General features: G+C 35.3%; 4 protein-coding genes across 5 annotated transcripts in view; 1 reads left to right on the forward strand and 3 right to left on the reverse strand.

The window, feature by feature from the left end:
• Positions 1-935: 935 nt before the first annotated feature.
• Positions 936-6,580, reverse strand: ube2v2 (ubiquitin-conjugating enzyme E2 variant 2). The gene is made up of 4 exons (XM_059525073.1): positions 6,466-6,580; positions 4,531-4,679; positions 2,744-2,869; positions 936-1,159 (listed from the first exon to the last, which is right to left on the reverse strand). The coding sequence occupies exons 1-4, from the start codon at positions 6,479-6,481 to the stop codon at positions 1,013-1,015; spliced, it is 438 nt and encodes a 145-aa protein (XP_059381056.1). The 5' UTR covers positions 6,482-6,580; the 3' UTR covers positions 936-1,012.
• Positions 6,581-7,087: 507 nt separating this feature from the next.
• mcm4 (minichromosome maintenance complex component 4) lies at positions 7,088-16,706 on the reverse strand. The gene is made up of 17 exons (XM_059525071.1): positions 16,640-16,706; positions 15,681-15,741; positions 15,448-15,582; positions 15,194-15,357; positions 14,181-14,282; positions 13,974-14,069; positions 13,749-13,844; positions 13,143-13,281; positions 12,828-13,048; positions 12,480-12,600; positions 10,608-10,867; positions 10,125-10,490; positions 9,919-10,046; positions 8,573-8,780; positions 8,246-8,474; positions 7,433-7,566; positions 7,088-7,322 (listed from the first exon to the last, which is right to left on the reverse strand). Exons 2-17 carry the CDS (start codon positions 15,727-15,729, stop codon positions 7,230-7,232), a joined length of 2,541 nt encoding a protein of 846 aa, XP_059381054.1. The 5' UTR covers positions 15,730-15,741; positions 16,640-16,706; the 3' UTR covers positions 7,088-7,229.
• A 1,416-nt stretch (positions 16,707-18,122) lies between these two features.
• Positions 18,123-19,448, forward strand: LOC132116294 (CCAAT/enhancer-binding protein delta-like). Its single transcript, XM_059525072.1, has one exon. It carries the CDS (start codon positions 18,297-18,299, stop codon positions 19,119-19,121), a length of 825 nt encoding a protein of 274 aa, XP_059381055.1. The 5' UTR covers positions 18,123-18,296; the 3' UTR covers positions 19,122-19,448.
• A 591-nt stretch (positions 19,449-20,039) lies between these two features.
• Positions 20,040-27,651, reverse strand: part of spidr (scaffold protein involved in DNA repair) — a 58,019-nt gene continuing 50,407 nt past the window's right edge. For both annotated transcript variants that reach the window (XM_059525069.1, XM_059525070.1), the window contains 5 exons: positions 25,354-25,485; positions 23,394-23,484; positions 21,975-22,089; positions 20,597-20,647; positions 20,040-20,506 (listed from right to left, as the gene is read on the reverse strand). In XM_059525069.1, the coding sequence (XP_059381052.1) occupies positions 20,390-20,506; positions 20,597-20,647; positions 21,975-22,089; positions 23,394-23,484; positions 25,354-25,485 (506 nt within the window). In that variant the 3' untranslated portion in view covers positions 20,040-20,389. The remainder of the gene's footprint in view (positions 20,507-20,596; positions 20,648-21,974; positions 22,090-23,393; positions 23,485-25,353; positions 25,486-27,651) is intronic.

The raw sequence follows: 27,651 nt of genomic DNA on the forward strand, positions 1-27,651 counted from the left end.
AACTCACTTTCAATCGATTTTCACAGTACAACAGTGTGGGTAATGTTCAAACGCATCCGAAAAACTTATGTAATGAGCGATTTAAATGTCACAGTTCACAACACACACTTATGTTTAGTTACACTGCAGTGATATGAGATCAATGTGAGCATTTACTGGTAGGATCGATGTATAAAATTAATTTATCACTGTAAAAATAAGGCTGTGTCATTCAAACGATGCAAAACAGTGAGTCGGACACTCTCTGAATGGCAAGGGTTTGCTGTTTTATTTGTACAGTAACATCTCAGCGTATTTCTGCGGCGTTTGATGGACTCTTATACGAACAGAGTCTGACAGCAGGTTGGAGAGTCATATTTTAATGCACCCGACAGATCCTTGCACGCGGTTTGATTTCAGAACAGAACAGAACAGAGCATCAGTTTACAACACTGAGATCGTGTCAAATACAGACATTAAAAATAAAACGAGAAATTTCAGAACCGCACCCACCCCTTTTGCGACACAACTAGACTACAGGCACACTTTTAGGACCCTAACGTTATTGTCAGTGAGGGGTTCAGATACACACACACAAAAAAGGTTCAATTAATTTTTTTTAAAGCATGCTGTTTATGCATCCTAATTTTATTTATATTTTTTGGTGTCCTGTTACTTTAACTTAAAATGAACAGATCTGTATATAAACCTCACCTAGCATGCCTTCTTTCTGCGTCTATGCTGACTGGATTCAGTTCATCATCATAAAGCTCGTGGTCGATGCAAATGTTACTGGAAGAGAGAGATTTGTGCACTCGTAACTTTAAAACAGAATTGAACATGGTGCCACGTAATATAAGCGTTTCCTTTCTTTGTTTCTCAAGCTGAACTATTAGAAATGTCCAATCGTGCTCCCGTAGAGGAGACTGTTTGAGTGTGGAGTGAGCAATATTTGATTTCTTTTTCTGATGATTTACAAGACATTTCTAAGAGTGTAAGGTTTAAGACAGAGGGTCGTAACAATCATTTACAATTAATTGCTGTATGTCTGTCCCTCCGGTGGTTGAGGAAGCTTCATATTCTCTTTGGACATCATAAGACGCCTTAGCTCTTGAAGAACAACTTTAATGCTATATGAGTTTTGCCATTTTGCTAGAATTGGTATGCTACGTGCATCCACCTGAAACAAAAGAAGAAAGGGAGGGGACATGTGGAAATGAGTTACATGATCTTGGTTACAGCCGCACATGAAATTAAACACCGCAAGAGTCAATCTGAACTGCACTGAATTAAATAAAGAATATGCAGGATTTAATAAAGAAATGTATTGGCATTTGTGATATAATTTCAATTCATTCCTCAGTTATTAAAAGCAAAGGGCCAAAATGGTGGTTATAGTTACTCACAATAAAAATATACAGACTGTAAACTTTAAAAACACAGTTTTAACCCTCATACTGTATGCTGAAAAAAATATTTAGTTGTTATTCCCAGTGTGAGTGAAGTCAGTAAATCTTTGTCCAATGCAATAACATTAACTAGCATTTTAGGGGGAAACAAAATCAATCACAACATAGAAAGTATAGCCAGAAGATTTAAACATTATACTTGTTGGTTGGAAACTCATTATTATATTGCTAACACATAATCAAAAGTCCCACCCCAGCTAAAAAATACCAGTTTCACATTTCTGTTTTCAGACTAGCTTGGTTAACTCACAAATGCAGTGTTTTACCGCGAATGGGATTTTTGCATAACAACTGAGGGATGAGTCAAAACTATTTTCGGTGCTAATCAAATTATGCAAAAAATGCCGTTGAAACAGCTAAACTCGAACCTGGAACTCATCAATGCGAACTTACTTGTCGACCAACTAACTAAAAAGCACAGAAACAGTAAAAGGTTATACTAGAAGTCAAAGTGGGCGCAAATAATATTCCACTACCACAATAATGTCCTATGGTATCAGTATGACTGCTGTATAAAAATGTATCAAATAGATCTCAATTTCCATATGAGCCATGTGATTGGACTTTATAATCATTACTGTAGAGTTCAGGGTAAGATGTGTCATTTAATCTTGTGACAAAAAACAAGAAACTGAATCTTTATTTGTGCACAGGGTTCACAACACTCTTCAGTATGAACATGGTGTAAGTTGTGTACCCTGCACCATATTTTTGAGAAGTCATATTACAAAAGCTTCCTTCTCATTTTAGTTGAAGGCAGACATCCTTATGTATTAATTAGCTGTATCTCCTTTACTTGACTAAAGGTCAATTTGATATCACATTTAAGACACAGCTCATCATATTTCCCCCTATTTGCTTCAACAAAATAGCTTGTAAAATGTCTAGGATTTAGTTAATATTAAACCAATATACTTCTACTAAGCAAACAGCACAAAGACTTAGACTGTTTCAACCAACCATTAAGAAAAACAGACACAAATGAGGATTCAACAAAATAACAACCCTCTGTGGAGTAATAAAGGGTTTAATTTTCTATGGCTCCTTTTCTATTTTGTATCCAGCTGAATCTCATTAGATGTGTTTGAGGTTCATTATTGGTTCTGCTAAGGCACAGTGAAAAACGTCCCTCCTCTGCAGCACTGATGTGACTCGAGGGCCTCTGTTCTGCATCGCTATGAAAAACTGCAACATCACACATTTCTAACAGTTTGCAGCTAAATGATCTCAAACACGGCTGACGATATTCTGTTAAAATAACAATCAAAATAGACATTTATAAAGATTCAACTTACCATCCCATTGGAATTATTTATTCCGTTCATGCTAATTTTTGTTACAAATCTAACATTCGGTGGTACTTCAGGATATTTGGGTCCGCACTCCACTTTCAGGCTGTATATTCTGTTTTCGTAATTAGTCTGAGAAATTAGGAAAAAGACAAAGGTTAAAGCCGAAATGCTAAGTGGAACAAGAGAACAGACCCATACATCTTAAACAAAAAAATCTCAAACTTCAGATGCTGATGCAATGTTTTCATCCGTAGTATTCTATACGATAACAGCACACAGTAATAGACTACAGATGGAAACACAGTATCACACTTAACTCAGGGTTTTATGATGGTACATTTGAGATGTTTTAAAAACCAAGTAAAGAAAATGTACAAAATAAATTGAACGGGAACAAAATATGTCAATATATTCTCAAAATGCGAATGTCTGGGGAGCACAAAACAAGAAAGATTAAAAATACAGCTTCCAACAGATCTCAATTACTTTTAATTCATTTTAGTAAGGCTTGAATATCTCTGTTCCCAACAACTAAAATATGGAAATAAATAACCATAATTTCTACTGCCCCTGCAAAAATGTGATATTCTTCCTCAGTAGCATTTACGATTACAAATATCTAAAGTTTCTTAAATCAAAAAAACAATATGACTTAAGAAGTCATTTTCTGAGAAGATCAAAATGAAGCGAGTTTGAATAAAACAAGAACTAGCATCAGCCAATGGACTCTTCAACTCAAAGTGCTCTCTCGACATAATTTGTTCATGTTTTGAGCATAAACTCAAATTTCTCAGAAAACAAGACTTCATATTATTTTGCATCTCAAGCAAATGCAAGACGATTGAAACATATTTAGAGATTTCTATTATATTTGTATTTCTGCAGTAAATGCAACATTAAATGCTAGAAATGTATGACTTTCAGCTCCAATTTAAAACCTTTTTAAGGCCTTAATTTATGGAAGGGCAAATTAAGACCTGCAAAAAACCCTGCAATTTTTTCTTTAAATGATGACATGTCAAATTCACCAATATTATCTATACACAATTATCTTGTAATTTCAGGCTAGCTGAATAGTTTGAATGCTAAAGAACCACTTCTATTTAGCAAACCACTAGGTTAAAAGCCCCCTGAAAAACAAACAAACTAAAAGGTAGAATTATCTTACTTCGCCTGTAGAGCAGCACTATTATTATGAAGATTCTCTCTAAGAAAAAAAAGTGAAGGTCATTTTTCACCCTGAATTCAAAATAAGTTAATAATTTACATTAAAATTTTAGGACCATTCATATTATTTTCATTTTTACCAATTCAGATATTTTTTCTTTTGCACCCAAAATTTACTGTAGTGTGAAAAAAAAAAAACCTCATTCACATCCTGCCAGGACACAATGAATTCTGTTTTATTACAAACTGCAAAAATGTAATTCATAATGAAAGGGCTCGATTGCCACTGCAAACGCTCATAAAATAGGCTTCATTATCTTTATGCAAAATATAATTTCAATCATTTTGAGGGTGAAATATGACTTAGGTTTCATGGCAGGTTTCAGTTTACCCATTAAGCAAATGAAACGAATCACAAATAATCCTAAAGACCTTTAAGTGATTCATATTTCCAGACCAATAAAGAATCAGGTGCCAACTTGAACAAATACATAAATCACTGAAGGGCGTTTCTGCTGCATGACTGCTTTCATAGCATGCATCTTTATCTTAAATCTACACCACCAGCGTCATCAGTGTTGTCCCTTAACTGCTACATTAAACTGATTAAAGCGCAAACATACTCGTGCAGGTCCGATGATCATGCCCGTCCACCGTGTGAGAGTCATATCCTCGTCATCCTCCAGACCCCAGCTCACCGTCCCATCACCGACACCCTTCTGTCCTTCCTCCAGCTCTTCCAACAAACGAAAATTACGAGGGACTTTAACTCCTGCAAGAATCCAAAAACAATTCATGTACAACCATGTTTCTGGAAACCTTTGTTAGCAGCTGGCTAGTTGGTAATCATTTTTGATGAAGAATAAATAAAAAAAATTAAGACTATTGTATAATTATTATACATGCAGTGTCTATGAGTTCATATTAATTGAGTGACTTCATGGAATATTTATATTCTTAATTTGTCACGTCGTAAGCCTACATCAGTGAAAAGGAATAAAAGTTGATTCAAAATGAATGGGAAATCTAAAATATACACTTTTCCTCTCCTTATGTATTTATGATTCAATTTATGTAAAACGGTCTCATGAGTTCATTCAACATCATTCATGGAATTCATATCTAATGTCTAATTTCACAGTGATCACAGTACAGTTTGTATATATATGATATATGAGAGTTGGATATTTCATTTTAATATGAAACCAACATCTGTTTCCTTTTTTGTGGATGTGCAAAACCTTTTATTTGAGGTACGATTTAAATGAGTATTTAAATTATTAAATTATGAGTATTTTTATTTAAATACTCAACCAAGACAAAAATTATAATGTAGGAACCTACAAGATTTAAACACTCTGTGCATTTCAACACCGAGTTAGTATCACCAAGTGTTTTAATAGATAATCCCGTTTTTAAAAAAGTGGAGGGACAAGATTCTCAAGTTCAGGCGAGCGTCTAAAAGACAGACTGATCACTCATTTGTGAACGATTCAGGAAATGACACCCATGTTGCTTTATCAGTGTTTTCACTTCCTCAAAATCTTAAGACGATCACCAGATGCACAAGCCTGAACAACTTAATACATTTCAGATAAAATATTGGCTGATGCATCTGACCTCATGTAAACATTCAAGATAATATGTAAACACACACAGTCCTAGATTTCATATATCTGATTCTAGATAAGCAAATGTCCAAATCAGCCTGTGCAGATGTAATGATCTGTGAGTTTTGACATGTTAGAAACACAAGATGAGCTGTTCTTTACATATGTAGTCTATAAACTCTAAAATGTTATTTGATCTGAACACTAGCTACATGACCTCACACTGCTGTAATTTGCAGTACATCATGAATTAAACAATTTAAAGTAGTAAAAGCTTCAGAGGGTTTAAAATTCTCCTTTAGTGTATATGTATAAACCAACTCCACTTAAACTCTAAACCTCATGTATTCTGTTATGAAATGGCTTTACACTTAAATAAGTGTTGTTATTAACCTACATATCTATATTCCACAATCACAACGCACTTCTCCAAAGACTTATTATCTTTAAACAGTTTAAAATTACTCTATGAGGGATTAATAGCTGCTCGGGTGCTTTTATGAGAGACAAACAGCAGTTAAAGGCCCGTTTGTCATGACTCTGGACGGATCCAGCAGAAACACGCGCGTCAATGCTCCGCCTCGCCTCACATTTGGACCGAAACACCCGCCCAGCTGCAATATACAGCATTTAATCTATGCCTTAGTTCTATACGAGTGCATAATTATATCTGAAGTGTGTCTATAACGTTGATTAGCTGATGATAAAAACTAAATATGATGTTATTTTTAAACTAAAGGGCTATCTGAAGGCCGTTAGCACGATGCTAACACACACACACACAGTTCAAACTGCACACAGATCTGTGAGGTGAAGTAAATTAAGGAGCTTGATAACAGTAGACCTCTCAGATAACCTATATCGGGTCGTGAGGCACGGGCTCAGCGATTCTATTGTTAAATTACGCCCGAGGAGGACCGCGAGGATTGAGGAGATTGTGAGACAAACCTGAGGAGGCCGCCATCGTCTTCTGCCCGAGTCCAAAAGCGTACGAAGGCGTGACGTTGACGTGTCACGTGACTAATGTCGGTCACGATGGAGGGGCGTGGCTCCACTGCAAAATTATTAATATATAATGAATAACTTTTTTTCCCCACTCGTACACCTTGAAGATCTTGTCATGTTTTCAGGTGATGCAGTTAAATTAGTTTTAATTAGTCATTTTATACCTTTGTCCTCAATTTCTCCTTTTTAGCCCTATGTAATATACATAAAAACATTTATGACATTGTCCTTCAATAATGGACTTTTAAGTGAGAAAACAGACATCAGAGAGCATAAGCAATGAATTTGATTTTTTTTTCCTAAAATGACACGTTGTATAAAAAAAATCTGTTTCCTTTTCTCTCCTATTCGGTTTCCATTGTTCAACTATTCTATTTATAATAAATCATAAGCTGTAGTTCGTGTGTGTTAATTCATTGTCATCAAGTGTTTTATCCCATTGGTTGCACCTTGTTTAAGTGAATCTTTGAGGTTTTAACCGGCACCATGTGATTGATTCGGGTTAAGTGAATAGATGCTTTTCACATCTGATCATGTAAATAACAGCTATAAACTACCAAAGTCGTCTCTTGAACAACAAAATTCATTTATTGCAACCAGAAATTGACCATACATAGCACTATTAACAATAATCGCTCTACAGAAACAGAGAATAGGATAAAGCAAGTAACAACAGGGAGAAAGCAGCAGTTGTGCACAGCGAGCGTTCACAGAAGACGAACGGTCTTTCCTGTGACGGTCAAATAATCTTCATCAGCAAGTGCTCTGAGGGCCTCTTCGAACATGTCCTTCGTGATGGCCTGAAACAGGAGGAAAATGTTTAAGTTTCAGGCTTGCAGTTTATATAAATTCATAACATATATAGTTAAGAGTGTCTATGCATTATTCAAATAATAGCAAGGAAAATTACCGCTTCTGACTGGCCACGGAGATCATCAAACAGCTGCTGGTACTTCATAGCTGGGGTTTTACCCTTTGATTGGATGAGTTTCTTCAGAGCCTGAGCCACTTCCTCCTTACGCTTGCGTGCTGTAGCACTCATTCCTGGCCAGAAACAACCAATCAAAACCATCAGACTCCCTTCAATTCGAAAAATAGCACAGATTATGAAATAATTTTCAAAAGTAAAACTGTAGCTAATAATAATCTCTCTCTCATATATATATTATATATATATATATATATATATATAAAACTTAATTTATCAATTTATTTTATCTATAAATAAATCATCTAAATATTTGAGGAACAGTGCTCAATTACTAATAAATCTAATTATGAAGTAATTTTTAAAACAAAGTGTAGCATAACATTTCACATAATTGTATATAATTAGATTCATTATTATTATTATTATGATTCATCATTTATTAGTACTCTTAATGTACGATTTTAATATTAATACTTTTCTTTTGATTTCTAAACAAGACCATGTGACTGGACCTGACCAGTACTAACAGTTTATTACTGCATCTCTGAACTAGTGCTGTCAAACGATTAATCGCATCCAAAATAAGTTTGTTTACATGGTCAATACTGTATATATTTATTGTGTATATAAATACACACACATGCATGTATACATTTAAGAAAATGTTATGTTTTATATAGTAAATGCATTTACATGTAATAAAATATATATTGTACTTATATATACACAATAAGTATACACAGTACACAAATATATATCATGATAAACTTTTTGTAGTACTCTAAACCGTACCTGTGGTGAGGATGGAGATATCCACGAATCCTGTCCTGGGATCAGTTGCCGACTGCTTCAGGGCTTCTCTGTGCAGTCTCTTGGCTTCCTCCACATCGATGGACTCGACTTTGCTTGAGAAACGTACTTTAGCGTGAGCTTCAGCTAGTCTGATGAGAGACTCCAGCTGACGGGGGTATGCTGACACCATCCCTCTGCCGCTGCCGATCTTACGCATGTCTACATAGGCCTGCAAAGGTCAAAATTACAATTAATTTGATATTGTCAACATGCATTATATCTCATACTACAGTGCTACAGCTACACTGATCTATATTGTTTCTGTACCTCGATAAGGGCCTGACTAGCTTCTTCACTGAGTCTGGGATGCACAGACGTGCGAGCGAAAGCAATGTAGTCTTTCAGCATGGCCATGTCCAGATGCTCCTCTTCAATCTGCTCTTCACTCTGATAATACAGAGACACGAGGTGATGAGCCAAACGCCGGTCATACGCCTCGTCCTGAGGGTCTAGCATCAGGAAGATCAAATCAAACCTAAGAACCAGAGATTTTATTAGTTCACTAATAAAGAGAAAATGTTCAACAAAAAAAAAAAAAAAAAAAAGTTTAAAACGTATTTTAACGTTTAAAACAGATGAGATCATTAAAGTCATGGAATTTACTGTCTATAATAAATGTCTCTAGGGTTACTTGTACAATTTGCCAATTTTAGATGTATTAATTTTTTTTATACATCTTTATACAGTGGGGACTTTATTGCTAACACTACATAAATTGATTTACCGTATTTTTGGACTATAAGTCGCACCTGAGTATAGGTCGCATCAGTCCAAAAATATGTCATGACGAGGAAAAAAAAACAAGTCGCACTGGACAATGAGTCGCATTTATTTAGAACCAAGAGAAAACATTACCGTCTACAGCCGCAAGAGGGCGCTCTATGCTGCTCAGTGGTAGACTACAGGAGCAATGAGCAGCATAGGGCGCCCTCTCGCAGCTGTAGACGGTAATGTTTTCTCTTGGTTCATTTTTCCCAGTTCATGTCAAATTAATTTTGATAAATAAGTCGCACCTGACTATAAGTCGCATGACCAGCCAAACTATGAAAAAAAAGTGCGACTTATAGTACGGAAAATACGGTAATTGGTCAAAAGTGGCAGTAAAATATTTATAATCTTACATAAAATTTAAAAATTACGTTCTTTTTAACTTTGTTCAACAACAAAAAATTAAGCAGTTGGTTTGTTTTATTCTAGTATCCGTTAAATATAGTCTATTAATAGCATTAGCAAAATAGCAATTAATAGCATCCAAAATTAAAGTGTTTGTTTATGTAGTGTGTGCACTGTGTACAGTTATGTGTGTGTGTGTGTGTGTGTGTGTGTGTATATATTATATATATAAAAAATACACACACACACACATATATGTATATTTATATATAAGAGAAATGTGTTTATATATACCAAATATGTATATATAATATTCTATGAATAGAAATGATAATAACAAATGAATGATAATAGAAATGAAATAACCAAACTTCTGAAGAGTAATGTAACTCACTTTTTACAATCAACTGTAATCCTGATGGGTAAATTGTTCTCGTTTCTCTCAGAAAGACATCACATTATGGATGTTAAGTGTAAACAGTGTCATGTTGCTCTCATACCTGGACAGAAGTGTGTGAGGCAGCTGGATGTTTTCTATGGTGGTCTTCTTGGGGTTCCACTGAGACTCCACCGGATTGGCTGCGGCGAGGACGGAGGTCCGAGCATTAAGCTGGCAAATGATTCCAGCCTGTGACACACAAAACCTGCATTAATGACCTGTCCTGACAATCAATCGCCACAGTGATCGTTCACACATCACCCTCACCTTAGCAATCGAGAGCGTTTGCTGCTCCATGACCTCATGCAGCACAGACCGCGTGCTGTCGCTCATCTTATCGAACTCGTCGATGCAGCAGATGCCGTTGTCGCTGAGCACGAGCGCTCCTGTCTGCAGAACCAGCTGTCGGGTTTCCGGGTCCTTCATCACGTACGCTGTGAGCCCCACAGCGCTAGATCCTTTCCCAGACGTGTACTGACCGCGAGGAACCAGGTTATACACGTACTGCAGCAGCTGGGATTTACTGGTGCCTGGATCGCCACAAAGCAGGATGTTGACCTCTGCGCGGAAGTTTCCACGGCCCGTCTGAGAGAAGTCCTTTCGGGTCCCGCCAAATAACTGCAGCAGGATGCCCTGGGGAGAATTTTTTTTTAAAAAGAAACATCTTATTAACTCACATCCTGGGAAACATTTGAATTGCATCGAAGGAAAAACATGAGCCAGTCTTAAGCAGTGCCAGTTAAAACTCACTTTCTTGATGTCCTCGTGTTCATAGATACTGGGCGCCAGCGCAGAGGACAAGCGGTCGTAGACGTCCGGTTTGGCCGCTAGCTCTTTGAGTGCTGCGACACGTTCTTTGGTGAAGAGTTTCTGCTCACCGTCCTCGTCCAGTCCATGAAGACGCTTCTCATCCGTCTTCCGGAAGTGGATGGCGTCGATGTGGGTCTTGTACACAGACTTCACCTGGCTCTGTCGGGGGTTCAGACGCATGGGGGCGGCTCTGTAAATGCCTGATGAGAATAACAGACATGCTGCTTAGACTTTCCACAATACCAGTTATATTATAATACATTTATAAAAAAATTAAAAATTAAATGGTCTTTTCAAAAACCTGCCTACAGTTTCTTGATGATCTTAGCATTTTTACGTCTGATTGTAAATCCATTGAAAGGGTACCCACGTACAAGTACTTGGGTATATGGATAGACGACAAACTTATATTTAATGTACATATTGCTAATCTAGTTAAGAAGCTTAAAATAAAGATTGGCTTTTATTTTAGAAATAAATCTAGCTTTACTTTTAATGCCAAAAAAAAATCTTGTGGAAGCTACTTTTCTGTCTGTGATTATGGTGACATATTATATATGCACGCAGCTTCCTCCGTCTTACGGAGCCTTGATTCAGTGTATCATGCGTCTCTGCGCTTTATTACAAATGCAAAGTCCCTGACTCACCATTGCATTCTTTATGATCTGGTGGGTTGGACAGCACTGACCACCCACAGAAAACATCATTGGTATATTTTTATATATAAAGCCATGCTAGGTAAACTTCCAGCTTATCTCTGTACCCTTCTCTGTCTCAATTCTGCTAGTTATGAACTACGCTCCTCCAAGTGGTTGCTTTTTAATGTACTTAGGGTTTGGACAGATTTGGGGAAAACTGCATTTTCATACTATGCACCATGGGCATGGAATAATTTGCAAAAAGATCTTAAACTAGAAACGTGTATATCAATTAATGCATTTAAGACCATCATAAAAAATGTGATGAAGGAGAGATGTAGTTGTTTTTCTTGAGAGGTCCTTGTATTTGAATGATTTTTGAATGATTGGATGTGTGTATGTTTTTAGCTATGTTGTGTTTATGTATGTAGCATTTTAATATGTTGTTTATGTATGGCTGCTACCTTGCCCAGGTCTCTCTAGTAAAAGAGATTTTTGATCTCAATGAGACTTCCTAAAATAAAGGTAAATAAAATAAATAAAGTTTGAACTTCTATGAACATTAACGCTTTTAAACAAATTCTCTTGATAAATTAGATTCAAAAATAAGCTATAAATAATTATGTATTATATAAATAATCCTGCCAATAATGTGCTAAACTACTTCTGTTATTATTTATAATTATAGCATATTACATGACACTGTTTATATAAGATATGACTATTATTAGAAAGGTAATAACATATATAATATTAATAATGTTCATAACCTATAAATATGATTTATGAAAAAATCTAAAATAAACACTACAATATTAATAATAATAATAATAAACATTATTTGAAATAATGAATTGGTAGATATATTAAATTATTTATAATAGAAAAACACAAATGTTATGAAATCTGAACAATTTTTTAAGTTGACGTGATAAACGGTTATCCATTAGGAGTTTCTCTACAGATAAGTACTCTTTATTAAAAGAATTTGAGTATAATAAAAACACTCCAATATTTAATGTTTCTGAAAGTATAGCTGTTAAACTATTCCTGCTCCACAACTTTGAGGAAGCTACAATACAGGCATTGTTCATAAAGTAAAGAAAGAGGAAGAACCAGACAGGTTTAGCGCTTATATAAAACCACATAAAGCTTCAATGACAGCAGGCCGTACCAGTGATGTTTATTCTGTCGCCAGGTTGCACTTTGTCAACTAGGTCATTGTGTGCATAGACGATTGTGGTGTGTGGCGTCTGACCCGCAGGCATGTCCTCTGGAGATTCCTGGAGCTTTATCTGTCAGGACAAAAGACACGGAATAGAAAAAAAAATAAAAAATTCACATTGTTGTTAAGGTATAAAGCACTACTTTAATGCAATCAAAAAAGAAACTTTCATTACAAAAATTATATAATGCACATTTAAAATAAATAAAAAAAATATATGTATATAAAGTATAAATAAAATGTATTAAAAAAGAACAAATATAACACTAATAAGAAACTCTGATCAAAATAACCCACCATTTGTTTGTCAGAGAAGGCGGAGCGGTTATGCACCAGCGCCATGCTGTGGGTGGTGTTGCAGTTACGGCAGACGGCAGGTTCAGCGATGCGGCCGCGGTCCACCTCCACACGCGTGTTAAACGCACACACCTGACAGCGGAAGAACGCCTCCTGCATCTCAGGGATCAGCTGAGAGGTGCGGATCACCATCCCACTGATAGTGATGAGCTGGTCAATATCTGAAAGAGACCAGAGAGCGTGATGTGTGACAGCTGCAGACATTTCTCAATAAACAGTGTGCGATCATGACACACTGGGTCTCTGGTCTCTCACCTTCAGGGTTGAGCGCGCGCATGTTTCTGGTTTTCAGGGCGCTGTAGGGACGCACCTGAATCTGATGCTCCAACACCGAGTCTGGGAAACGATCGAAGAAGAGCTCGTTGACTGCCATATCGAAAGTGGGGATGACTTCCTGTGAGGAGAAGAGTAAAAGACTTTCAATAACGGGTAAAAGTGACAATACAATAAAGTTTTGTAATGTTTTTGAAAGAAAAAGCTCAACAAGGCTGCATTTTTTGATTAAAGAAAATACAGTAAAATTGTGAAATTTAAAATAAACCATTTTTATTTGAATATATGTTAAAAATGTAATTTATTTCTGTGATGCAAAGCTGAATTTTTCAGCATCAGTACTCCAGTCTTCAGTGTCACATTCAGAAATCAGTCTTATATACTGCCTAAAAAAACTTTTTTTTTTTTTTTTTTTAAATCTTTGATGAATAGAATGTTTAAAAGAACAATTTATTTGCATTTGGAATTTTTGTAACATCATAAACGTCTTTATATCTTTTTTATTCAGTACTGAATAGCAATTTTTATTATGTAAAAACAGAAATAACTTGTTGACCTAAATCCCTTGTCGATGTTTATCCCCCTCACCTGTGGATAACAGATCAGCTGACGGTAGAGATCAGCATCAAATGTCTGAATATGACTACAGTTCACATTCAGTACTGGCTCTCCAACAACACTGATCTGAAACACACACACACACACACACAAAGCAGCAATATTATTACACAAGAACTGCATATTAAGGATTCTGCATGACTAAACTTGTGCAATCATTGTTTATGCCTTTCTAGTCAGTTCTGCACTCCTTACCTCATCCAGTTTCTGCATATAAAGAGGCTCATTCAGATCCAGCCCAGCGTTCTCCTCCTCTCTGGAGTTGGGGTCTGTGAACTGCTGAAGGAAACGCTGCAACAACAAAAGAACACAAATTTTCAACCAATGATCATTTTGTCATGGAAGATAAGCTTTCTGGCAGTCAGCTGTGGATGAGTGTAGTTACACAGACTGTATCCACACCTGAAACTTCTCCTTGCAGGTTCCCACATTGACATCAGTCCCCCAGATCACCAGCCTCTGTCCTGCACCCTGCTCGCTGCCGGCCACAGCATCTCCAGACGGCTGGAAGAGAAAGTATTGTATTCATTTCTATTATTAATAAGTAATGTAATATTTATTCATTTAATAGTGTACAAATTCTACCATGTTTTTTAATATATTGAATTAGCTTAAATTTCCAGTTTTCATTTTATTTATTTTTTTGTCATTTTGTTATGCGTTTATGTTATTTTTTGACATTTTTTTTATATTATGTACAATTTATTTCCATTTTAGTTTCTTTTCAATTTATATGAAATGGCTTTTATTTTTTATATTCTCAGCATTCATTTAATTTAGCTTAATTTTTAATAATTTAGTTTTTGTAGTTTTTAAATACCATCATACAGGTTTCATTTCAGTTTTATTGTTTATTTTTTACAGCTAATACATTTAGTACTTCAACTTATTTCAGTCATTTCTGATTTTCCTTAAATTAATTAGGTCATATTTATATTTTCAGATTTACTTGGATTACAGTTACTTCAATTAAAGCTAACGATAATATGGATTTCCGTATTTTCTGACCTGAAGTTTGACGTTTTTATTACTTTTATTACTTCATGATTTGTTTGATACTTCAAATTAATTATTTTGAATTTTATAATTATATTGCATTATAATTTTGCCCTTAGCTGATCACATGCCTGACGCTCATGAAGAAGTCACAAAAATAAGTCCATACTAACAATTAGATGGAACTGATCATGTGTTAAATGTAGTGCTGTCAAACAAACAAAATCACGCCCAAAATTAGTTTTTGTTTACATATTATGTGTTTGTGTTCTGTGTTTATGTACTGTGTATATTCATATTAATTTATATATTAAATATATATATATATATATATATATATATATATGTGTGTGTAAGCCAAAATGCAAAGATTAAACTCTGTTTTTTTTTTTCAAAATGAAACCGCTAATTTCACTCACCGGTTCTGAATGCATGTCGACCTGTGGAGCTTTCCGGACAGATCCCAGGTCGGCCCGCTGACGTGCCGGGGTCCCGCGTATACCGCTGCGGGGCGTCCCTTCCACCCTGGAGCTGGGAGTACCGTACATCAGCGGAGAACTCGCGTCAATCTCGCTCTGCAAGACTGGATAAAACACATCCTGTTTCCCTAATTCAAATTAGCTGCATAAACAATTTGATTCGGTGCATGAAAGATGTTGAATACGAGCCGCACCAGAGCGTGGGGCCACAGGGCTGGAGAACAGCGACATGTCCATGGCTGGAGATGTGGGCATGGGCTGAAGCTCTGTGGACGTGTCATGAGCCCTCGACCGTTGAGATGGAGGGGAGAGAGGATCCTCGCTCGCAGCTGCAAACACACACAAACACCATTCACATGAAGCTACTGTCAAAAACAAACCTGATAAGAGAGAAAAAAAGTGTGCAATCAAAGTCAATGTAACTCACAGGTCGGGGGGTCTCTCTTACGGCTCTGGGACGATGGTGAAGAAGACATCTTGACTCAAAACTGAAATATTAAATCTCAAATCAGTGAGCTGGAACCAAAATTCATTAAAACGATTTCTAAATCATGTAAACCATGTTACAAACAAATATTTACTATGTTAATAAAATTACATATGTTAAGTTTATAATTAGATGATTAAATTATTAAATATATTATTAAGTATACAATTATTTAATTTTTAATGTGCACTAATATTAAATTCAAATAGTTGCAGGTTCATTTCATAGACAAACTAGTTCAGCATATATGAAACTTAATACCTCATTTATCACCATGCTAATGATTTACGACTGAAGTTGTCCTAAAATCATAAATGTTATGCAAATAGTATAAATTAACTGTTGTATTTAAACTATTTTAATTGTTATATTATGACAGCAGGCCTATTTTTTTTTCCAGAAGTCTTCATCACAACACGGCAAATCACCACAAAACACTTTTAGGCAAACATATCTAGCTAATGATATCTAGCATATCTAAAGCTAGATATCTAGCTAATATCTAGCTTTATGAAAATAGGTTGAATGCTTGTATGAGATGCCCAGGGACTACAATAACTGTCTGTCCACATAACAAAACTTTTTAAACTAAATAGGTAAATCTACCTAGCACATCTATTTTGTAAGCACATTAAAAAAAAAGTTTTATTATGAAGGTTACAAGGGAGTACAGTAACTCTGAGTTGATATATTTCTACTGGAACAACGAGACGCTAGTAGCACGCTGCATCAGCCACAACAATGACATAGCATAGTCTTTTAACTAGAATACAGAATAACTATTATTTTCAACTACAACGCATTATGTTAAGGTCCAGATGACCAAGATATGTTTTTAAGTTGTCGTGATTACATTTCTTTTCAAACACAATAAGTTTATACAGAAATATAACGCTTACCGTTCGCACTGTTACCCTTCTGATGTGAACGGTGGCGCGAAACTGTCTGTGACGTAAATTTCCCCGCGAAACTTTAACCAACCAACGATACGCTCCTCATTATCAGTCGAGAGGGGAGAAGTCAGACACGTGTGTGCTTAAATCGCATATAACTCGTTGTTTCTTAGATTACGCAATTAAACTTATATTACGTATGTTTACCATTACAATATACTTTTTTCCCAAACGTCCTTAATGCCAGACTGACAATTATAGGATGAGTGACATAAACGAACCCCATCAACTGTTTGGTATCGCCCGAAGTTTTCGCGGGAAAGAACATCAACGCAGAATAAATAGAAGTGATTCCTCTGTTGTCCACTAGATGTCCACGTGGACAAGATGAAGTAGCACAATATGACTGTTTATAGAAAAACAACTGTACCGTCCTCAGAAAATTATGAATGACATTAATGACATTAATGAACATTATTTATTATTGCAAGCATAAGGCAGGAAAATAAAATTAATTAGAATTTGTATTGCTTATATAACTCCGGAATGATTTAAAACTTTTTCAAAATTACATGTAACATTACCAACAAATAACTTTCTTGCTTTAATTAGACTCTTATTTCAATTTATATTCTGTTTGTACTGAATTTGTACGTTCAGTGTGCCTCTCAAATACGTGGATGTGAATAGATAAATTAATAAATGGATGTTTATTTCCAACTATACAATACAGTAAACACCCAGTTAATAATAATAATAATACTGAAATAATATTAATAATAATGAACCAAATATATTTGTATTCGTATTATATTAATTTCCTCTCGATGATACTTTCTGCTCATACACACATCCAAACATACCTTCATATCCAACAAAATTAGGTAATAATAACAACTACTACCACCACCACAAATATGAATGACAAACTACAACAACAATATTAAATACGAACGGAACATAAAATACTTTTAATTTGTTTATTTATTTATTTAGTTAGTAAGGTTGACGAATTAATTCAAATTCCTATGACTGATCCTTCTTTCTACACATAGAAAGAGGTCATAATAATGATCAAAACATTAACAATAAATACATTTTGTTACCATTATTATTAATATTTATAATAGCATAATAACATCATTAATAAATAACAGTAAACACGAACGAAACAAACATTTTTTTCCCTCAATTTAATTATTATCAGAGACTTTGTTATTATTATTATTATTATTTTTTATGTATGTACATATATTGGGAGTGGGGCATTAAATGAATTTAATCATTCAAGCATGTCCTCATGTCCTACAGCATGAAGTTCTGACAGGCTGTTCTTAAAAGTTGCTGTAGGCGTTCACACACACCCGAGTCTCCTCGAATAGGAGCTCAGGAGAAACACGTGACTGACGCTGGACACTCACTGGCTTCTGGAGGGGGGTGGTGAAGCCGTGACGCAAGCAGTGCGCTCGTACTTAAGCGCGCAGACAGCAGAGTTGTGATAGAGAGCTAGGAGGACTTTAACACCTGTTTGAGAGACAGACAGACTTTTGGAGATACGCGCTGGTTGCGCGAGACAGGGTGTGATTGTGCGTGAAAAGTTACGCTTTTTGAGAACTGTCAAGGGGACGAGTAAGGGATCTGCTAATTGAGTTTCGCTTCGTCCATGTCTGACATGTACAACCTGGACTCGCAGTGCGTAACGCCACCATGCAACATGAGCTGGGCCATGGAGCCTGCCAACTTCTATGACAACAAAGTCATGCCAGGGGATGCCAAATCCGGGGGAGAGCATGGCACGCCCGAGGACAACAACAACAGCAGCAGCATGATGGAGCTCAGCAACGCGCCTGCCATCTACGATGATGAGAGCGCCATCGACTTCAGCGCCTACATCGAGTCCATCTCCACGGTTCCTCTGGAGATCTGCAACGACGAGCTCTTTGCAGACTTGTTCAACAACACCGTGAAGCAAGAAAAGCCCGACTTTTACCTGCCGAGCGCGGAGAGGCTGCAGCACCAGGATGGGGGCTTTAGCAAGGGCACGTTTTGTGCACCGATCAAGGAGGCGGACTGGAGCGACAGCGAACAGTCCTCTTCCTTACCATCTCAGATCGAGGCGTGCGCGCAGACGACCGTGAGCCTCATGCACACGGGTCAGCCGACACCTCCCACAACACCCGAGCCAGAACCCGTCACCCAGAGGAGGCCGGGAAAGGAAAAGGGCAAGAAGTCAATCGACAGGCACAGTCCGGGGTATCGGCAGCGACGCGAAAGGAACAACATCGCCGTGCGTAAAAGCAGGGACAAAGCGAAGCAGCGCAACCTGGAGATGCAGCAGAAGATGATCGAGCTGAGCGCCGACAACGAGCGCCTGCACAAAACCATCGATCAGCTGACGAGAGAACTCAGCAGCCTCAGAAACTTCTTCAAACACATGCCAGACACTTCGTTTGGGACTGCGGCGCGCGCGGCTGTTGACAGTCGGTGACGCGCGTCGAGGAAAGAGAGACAGAGAGCGCGCTCCCCAAAAACCTTGCCAAAAACATACCTCAGTGAACTTGAATTACTATGTTCTTCTGTAGCAGACGTGCATTAAGTTACACATCGGATGATGGACTTTGGCACCTCATGGTGTCGTCGTGATTATTTTTGTGAATGTTTTTGTATTCTAAATTATTACAGAAAAAAACTTCATATATGTTTTTATGGTACCCGTTTTATAATTCCCAGAAACTTCGTATTAATGACAGAGCATGTTTGAAATTGTACAGTGTGTACAAATGTATAATAAAACGAAGTGAAACTTCCAAAAAGATCCATGTGAACTTGCATGTGTGCACGGGGGTGGGTCTGGGGGGGCGTGGTCTGTTGGAAGGTGTAGCTGTCAATCAGCTCGACGGGATCGTGATTATAGGGATTTTTAAATTGAATACACGAAGTCATGTGGGTTGTAATGAAAAAAGCGATTTTGGATTTAAGAATAAAATACGATTTGTGGTAAACACTAGAGTGACACATTTCCAAATTTGCCAGACCTCAAAAATAAATTCTTAAGTTGCTGCATTTGCTTTTAAATATAAGTTAGTAAATAAGGGCTACAACTACTACAAAGGTTGTTTAAGAACTTGACGAATTGATGCAACTTTGTAGAAAAAAGAAAAACAGCAACAATGGTACAGGTGAATACAAAAGGAGTAACATTTGTAGTTTGCAGTTAGACCCATTCATAGTAGAATTAAATTGCATAAATAATTAACAATCATTAAACAATATAAATATTAATAGAACACATTAGGTTTTATTGTGTACTTATTATCAGATTTAGCAAATTATCTATTATTAGACACTTAAAAATGGTTGTTAAGAAATAATATTGGCTTATCTTTCATGAAAATGACTTGATCAGTTATTTGATGGCATAAAACATTTATTTATAGTGAATGTAGGTGTTCAGCTGTCATAGAGAGCAATTACTGTACAATTAACTTAAACACCACCATAATATAGATGCCGTCATTTGATTGACAAACAAAAATATATTTTATCAGCCGATACTGGACATCACATGAGCATCTTTCATACTGATATTATTAGTTCTGGTACTACAGATACTCAGATACTACAGGCTCCAGAATGATCAGTTATTTTAGCACTCTACACATTTTTGGTTCATTTACATACATTTGGAAATAAGGCAAGACTAGTGTTGACTAATCATTCTTTTTAAACCATGAAATGAACAAATAAGTGTGCTAGTCAGTGCAGGTCACACTCCTCCAAACCCATCCAAACAGTGTGACTTCTGTTGACGACGTGGACGAAGACGCTGAGAGGACCGATCTCCGACCCAAGAACATTTTCCACACTGTAACCCTGTCAAACAAACAAACAATTAACTGTGAATTAAAAACAAAAATGGTTCTAAATGACTAACACTGTCACACAGCAAGTCCAGAATCGTACCTCAGTACAGCTTGTTGAGTTTAAAAGAGACTGAATGGTCTTTTGCTGCAACTGAAACACATGAATGCATTAATATCATAATTTGATTCATACGATGTGGCGGGAATATGAAAACAAAAACTGTATGAAACATGAAGGCTCTGAAGGCCTCAGGAAATCAACCCTCTGACCTCGTCAAATCAAGCATCTTGAGACATTTACACTTAAAAGCATTAGACAAAATAATTTTTCATAGTGAAAACTAAATGCATTATAAAAATAGCTTAGTATTAAGTCAATTCTTGTTAATATAGACTTAAGACTACTAGATTTTGTGCTTAAGGAGCAAGTCAACGTAACAGTAAAAGACAAAACAGAAACTCCAAAGGCAAGACCAGTGGCTAATTATTCTTTGTGATTGACACAATGTAATTTATTTAAATTTAAGATCAGAACACATAAACTTTCCCTTTCATGCCTCATCATTTACTGAGTGGTTTCTGTGGGTGAAACTCTGATAACATATGAGAGATATCTTGTTAAATCTGTTCCATAATACGTGACCCTCCACTTTCGCTGCAATTTCCAGGAAATAAAACAGAAAAAAGATAAACACTAGATGAAAAACATTTGCATTTATGCATGAGTGATAAAATCCAGCTAGCTTCACTTTCTCGAGTGTTTATGATTGTCATTTTAATGTCATGTGAGATGTAGATACAGTTTGTTTTCAAGAGAGCAGAATTAAAAGAACTGAAACACGAAACCCGCCATGAAGTGGTATATCAGCCCTAGATATATATATATATATATATATATATTCACATTAATAAAACATACTATTATGATTTTATGACATTAAATATTACATGATAATGTGAAAAATACCATTCACATTATCATAATGTGCAAAAAAGTACTTAAGAATTTAAATGGTAAAGTATGTATATATCATACTAGTATTTGCTGTACTCTTTAAACCTGGATCACATTTTTCTGTAACAGTAGTGAAAATCTGATATCATTTAAATGAAATTTATATAAATAATTTAAACTGTAAAGTATTTATATAGCATAAAATGTCTCCTGTATTGAGTTTAACTCATTCTACTTAAATAATAAAAAATAAAAGACCTGGACCTATATTTTCTATAACAAAAAATCAAATCTGATAGCATTTATATGTCATAAAACTGTTGGCTGTATTGCATTCATTCTATTAAAAAATTGTAGTAGCAGAAAAACTGGACATGATTTTATTTTGAAAGTAATGTAAATGTAACATTTAAATTAATGCAAATTATTATCTGCTATGAACTTCACATCATATATATATGACTATAACATGTCGACAGTGGGAATGTAAATTTTCCACATACAGCAGCTGAAAGCATCTCACCTTGATTTTGATGGTGCAGTGGCTCAGTGAGGAGCAGCTGAGAAACACCTCCAGCTGCATCTTTGTGGTGGGTTCATCCACCACTGCTCCACATGCTAAACAGAGGAACCCTTTCCTAGAAACCAGCACACATGCAACTTTATTGCTGTTTTTCAAATGTTTTTTGTTTCTTTTTCAGTTTGAGGGCTCAAAGGCACCATGATTCATCACTTCAGTTTTACTCTTACACAGGAAACAATTTAGCTATGTGGTAGGCTGTGATTAAACACAATGAAATGGAGGAGTCTTACGCGTTAACTCTGAACACATATGGGTCAACAACCATGTAGACTGCATTTAGCATTCCAGGACAGCACCATTATTCTGTCTATTCTATTTGGCAGACTCTTTTATTCAAAGGACTTGCCTTGGATATACATCCAAAGGCATATACGTTTTTCATACATTCCTCAGTAATTAAACCCATTAACTTGGTGTTTCTAGCATTATTAACTACTGTTGGTTATAGGGATGTCTATTTTTAAAGTTGACAAGCAACAGCATTTAACTTACATAACTGGACATATTTCTGAATGAAACATGAAAAAAATTAGATCCTCTGCAGTGAATGGGTGCTGTCAGAAAGAGAGTCCAAACAGCTGATAAAAAAACTAAATCCACACCACACCAGTCCATCACTGAACTGCTGAAAAGCTGTTTTGTAAGAAACAGATGCATCATTTAAACGGTCATTTTCTGACAATAATTCATAATAACGTTCCTCCAGTGCTGTCCTCTCACATCATAGTACAACATATTTGTTTAGAATTGTTTTGGATGGTTTCTGCTTGTATACGTTGTTTGATCTGTGCATATTCTCTGCTAATTCAGACAAGACAACTTTCCACTGGAGGAAGCAATATTATAGACAGACGACTCGTATTGTAGCTGGAAGCACTGGTTCGAAGTTCAAAATTATGGATTTGTTTCTTATAAACATGCAGCTTTTCAATGGTGTGGATTACTGTAATGTTTTGGTCAGATCTTGGATGGCCTGAGGGTGAGGAAATCTTCAGCAAATGTTTTTTTTTTTGGGGGGGGGGGGGGGTGAACTCTTCCTCAAAGTCTGTTTTTTAGTGGCTTCTGGAAAAGAATAAACTGCCACAAACACGTCCCTTATGATGCACTTTGGGAAAACTCAATTTAATTAAGAAAGCATTTGGGACTCAATAAACACTTCAGTTTACAAGATGACGCAAGTAGGAATTTTGCAGCTGTGATGCTGTTTTAATAATGTCTATGTAGGCATTAGTTTTCTAGAACTGACGTTAATCTGTCAGCCCATCCTTAACACAGATGCTGTTCGCTGATGTTCACTTAGGATTGTTCTGGTCACCGGTTTGGACTTAGAGGAGAGTTCTAGGAGAACTTTGGACTTACTGATATTCTCGAGTCTCTAAACGGCAGCTCTCGCAACAGCTGCAGGTGGGCCAGGAGAACGCTGTGTTTTCATCCACTGCTACAACCACACCTGCAGAATTCATTCAAATTATACCCAGAATTAAAAGCATTTCATTCACACACTTCATTCAAATCAGTTATATGTGCACTGTTAAAAAAATAAAAGTTCCAAAAGGGGTTTTTCACAGTAATGTCATAGAAGAATCATTTTTGGTTCACGTTTCATTGAAAAAGAACCATTTTTTGCAACCTTTGGTGGAATCATTGTTAAAGGTTCTTCATGGAACCATAGATTTATTTTTCAGAATGTTGTCTTTGGGAATTAGTTTCATCACTATTATTTGTACTCCATGCTGTGTAAATGAGCTCATTACTGCTATTTTTACCTTTCTGATTGGATCTACTACTGAGAAATGAATTCTGAATTATCAACACATATTCTATGACTTTGTTTGTTCAGACTTCTGCTGAGAACACTAAATTTAGGCTCTGCATGGACATTTTTTTGACAAATAACATTGTAAAATCAGTAAGACGCAGCACACAAACACACATCTGTGTTACATAACAGACAGCAGGCAGAGTTATAAGACCCCTGCGTGAACCTCTGCTCTCTGGAGGATCCTCCGGCACGCAGCCAGAAGCTGAAGTTGCTGACCACTGCAGAAGATAATTTGTGCTTGTTACACTTTTGAGTCAGATGATTTGTCTTATCTTCAGGAGTTTCAAAGTCTAACATGGAGTGTCAAATATCGCATTTCTATCCTCTAATTGACGAATAACAGACGAATTAACGTCTGCTTGAAACCTGAGTGTGGATGACAAAATCAAAGTGACATGACATAACTGAATCTGTATTTATCGCCTGATGTCCTGGGTCATCCACAGGGATTTCAGCTTGAATAACTTTCATTCGGTACTTTTGAACATTTCCTTAAAACAGATTTAATCTTAACCTGTAATGCATTATGAAAACATGGGCAGGTCATATTTCACCCCAAAAACTAAATAAAAAAAATAATGCATCTTTAAAGGACCATCAAGATTTTGCTGTTTTTGTAATTCATTTAAATAATTTAATTAATTAATTTAATATATACTACCATGATGTATACATACATTACAATATAATGAAAAATATTTGCTTATTATTAGCAATTATTACAATAATTACTAATATAATTTATTAATTTTCAATTACAATAATGAGATTATGAAAATAATGTCAAAATGCAAAGATACACAGAGACACATATCAATTAAATCAATAAAAAATAAAAAAACAATTAAAAAATAAATGAACATTTTTACACAATAATCACTCAAAAAGTTCTCTAAAAATATTCAAAATGTTCATTATCCATTGAGAAGTCTGTTGGTAGATTTTCTGATAAATTATGCCATTTCTGTACCACAAGATAATTTTCTGAAAATTATTATATTACAATTAAATGTATTAAATATACATTGGAGAGAAATTCTAACTACTAAAATGTTTCTGAATGGAACATTTTTAGATATGTGGTATTAATGATGACATTTGAAAAGCAATGAAATAACCCTCAAAAACTATTTCTCCTAAGAAGATGGTCAATATTCGTGGATCATTTAAAGAATGAAACAATACAGAGAGATGGCATCACTTTGCATGAGTTAAAATAATATAATAAGGGAATGAACAGAACACTTTGTAACAAAATGTGACTTTTATATCTCAAAACCAGGCAAGAAGACAACTTCAACATGTGGGAGAAAGATCTTTCAGGAGGAAAAGCAAATAACAAACCACAAGAAGGTCTCTAACAAAGCATCAACAACAAAGCCTGAGCCAACAAACAACTGGTTTTGTTTAAAATGACCAAACATGCTGTACCCCCCTGAGATCTGGGTCGTACCAACTCCTCAGAAACAAGGGAGGCTGTGGGTGGAATATACCAACCTGTGACAGTGCAGAGAGAGAATGGGGGGGTTTCTGGACCCAGGTGGTCCAGTATGATGGGCCGTGGTATGGAGAAGGATGAGTTCTCTGGCTCCAGTTGGATCACCGTCTGTTCCCAGCAGAATATCTGCGCTGGTTTACGAAAAAGGAGCAGTAGCTTAATGTCACAGAATGTTCTACTCTCATGGCTCTGAGAAATAACAACACTAAGATTAATGTAGGAAACCTCTAAATCTCTAAATAGTTCAGACATGAAGAAGCAACCACAGAGCCTTTCAGCTTGAATGGCTTCCATTCAGTAGTGCTGAACTTTTCCTTAAAACTGAATTTTGAATGCATTATAAAGCATTTGTAGCTGCATCTCAAGAAAAAATATCCAGGTCATATTTCACCCCAAAATTCAAGTGGAAAAAAAGGGATGAAAAGTGAATAAATTCCTTTTTTTATTTTTTTTATTAAAAAACTTAAAACTTAAATAGATACTACCATTACTTATATAATGCATTATGTAAAAAGATTTGTTTCTAATTTATACTTAATAATATTATTATTTTCACATACTAGTAATGATTGTCATGAAAATAATGTCACAATGTATAATGCACTATAATACCTTATAATCAGTGTATTTAGTATTATTTGGAAACTAATATAGTTTGACAATGAACGGCTGCTGTTTTAATTTTTAGATTTTAGATTTTAATTTGAAGTAACAATTTTATTTATGGTTTTGATTTTTGTTTCAGATCTTGTTAACCTTAATAAATCAGAAAATCAGGATGTTTTAATTGCAGATTTACAAAATGTAATATTTATGGATATTTTATAGTTATTTGTGTGTTTGTGTGTGAGTGTGTGTATATATATATATATATATACAGAGAGAGAGAGAGTATACGGTGCAAAAGTCTTAGGCCACTAGTATTTTCACAAGTCAGTTATTTCTATTTTTTTGTTGTAGTGTGTCAATAGGAAATATCAGTTAACATTTCCAAACATTCATTTTGCCATTAATTATAATAAGCCAGTGATATTTTTGTATGTACAAGGAGTCTGACAACAGCCAGTGCTCCACACAGAGATCTGATCTCATCATCATCCAGTCTGTCTGGAATGACAAAACAGATGAAGAAACAGAACAAACTGAGACAGATTCAATCCAGAAGAACACTTCACGTCAGGTGATTCATGGCCTCCACGTCGTGCATTATCCCTTATATATATATATATATATATATATATATATATATATATATATATATACTGTATGTGTGTTTGTGTATATATATATGTATGTATGTATGTATATATATATATATATATATATATATATATATACTGTATATATATATATATACAGTATATATATACAGTACAGACCAAAAGTTTGGAAACATTACTATTTTTTATGTTTTTGAAAGAAGTTTCTTCTGCTCATCAAGCCTGCATTTATTTGATCAAAAATACAGAAAAAAATGTAATATTGTGATATATTATTACAATTTAAAATAATTGTTTTTAAATTTATTATACTTTAAATTATCATTTATTTCTGTGATGCAAAGCTGAATTTTTAGGATCATTATCACATGATCCTTTAGAAATCATTCTAATATGATGATTCATTATCAAAGTTGAAAACAGTTCTGCTGCTTAATATTTTTTCAGAACATGTGATACTTTTTTAGGATACTTTGATGAATAAAAAGTAAAAAAAAAAAAAAGCTATGTTTTTAAAATATAAATATTTTGTAATAACAATATACACTACTGGTCAGTAATTTGGGGTCAGTTTTTTTTTTTCTTTCTTTTTTTTTAAATAAAATCAATACTTTTATTCAGCAAGGATTTGTTAAATTGATAAAAAGTGATAGTAAAGAAAATATATTATTAGAATTTTTTTTTTTATTTTGAATAAATGCAGTTCTTTTTAACCTTTTATCCATCAAATATATGAGACAGCAGAACTGTTTCCAACTCTCATAATAAATCAGAATATTAGAACAATTTCTAAATGATCATGTGATAGACTGATGTTACATGTGACACTGAAGGCTGGAGTAATGATGCTGAAAATTCAGCTTTGCATCACAGGAATAAACTATTTTTTTAAAGTATATTCAAATAGAAAACTTATTTTAAGTTGTAATAATATTTCACAATATTACTATTTTTTTCTGTATTTTTGATCAAATAAATGCAGGCTTGATGAGCAGAAGAAACTTCTTTCAAAAACATTAAGAATAGTAATGTTTCCAAACTTTTGGTCTGTACTGTATATATATATAACTGGCTTTA

The sequence above is a fragment of the Carassius carassius genome, chromosome 35, assembly GCF_963082965.1.
Source record: "Carassius carassius chromosome 35, fCarCar2.1, whole genome shotgun sequence".
NCBI classification, from domain to species: domain Eukaryota; kingdom Metazoa; phylum Chordata; class Actinopteri; order Cypriniformes; family Cyprinidae; genus Carassius; species Carassius carassius.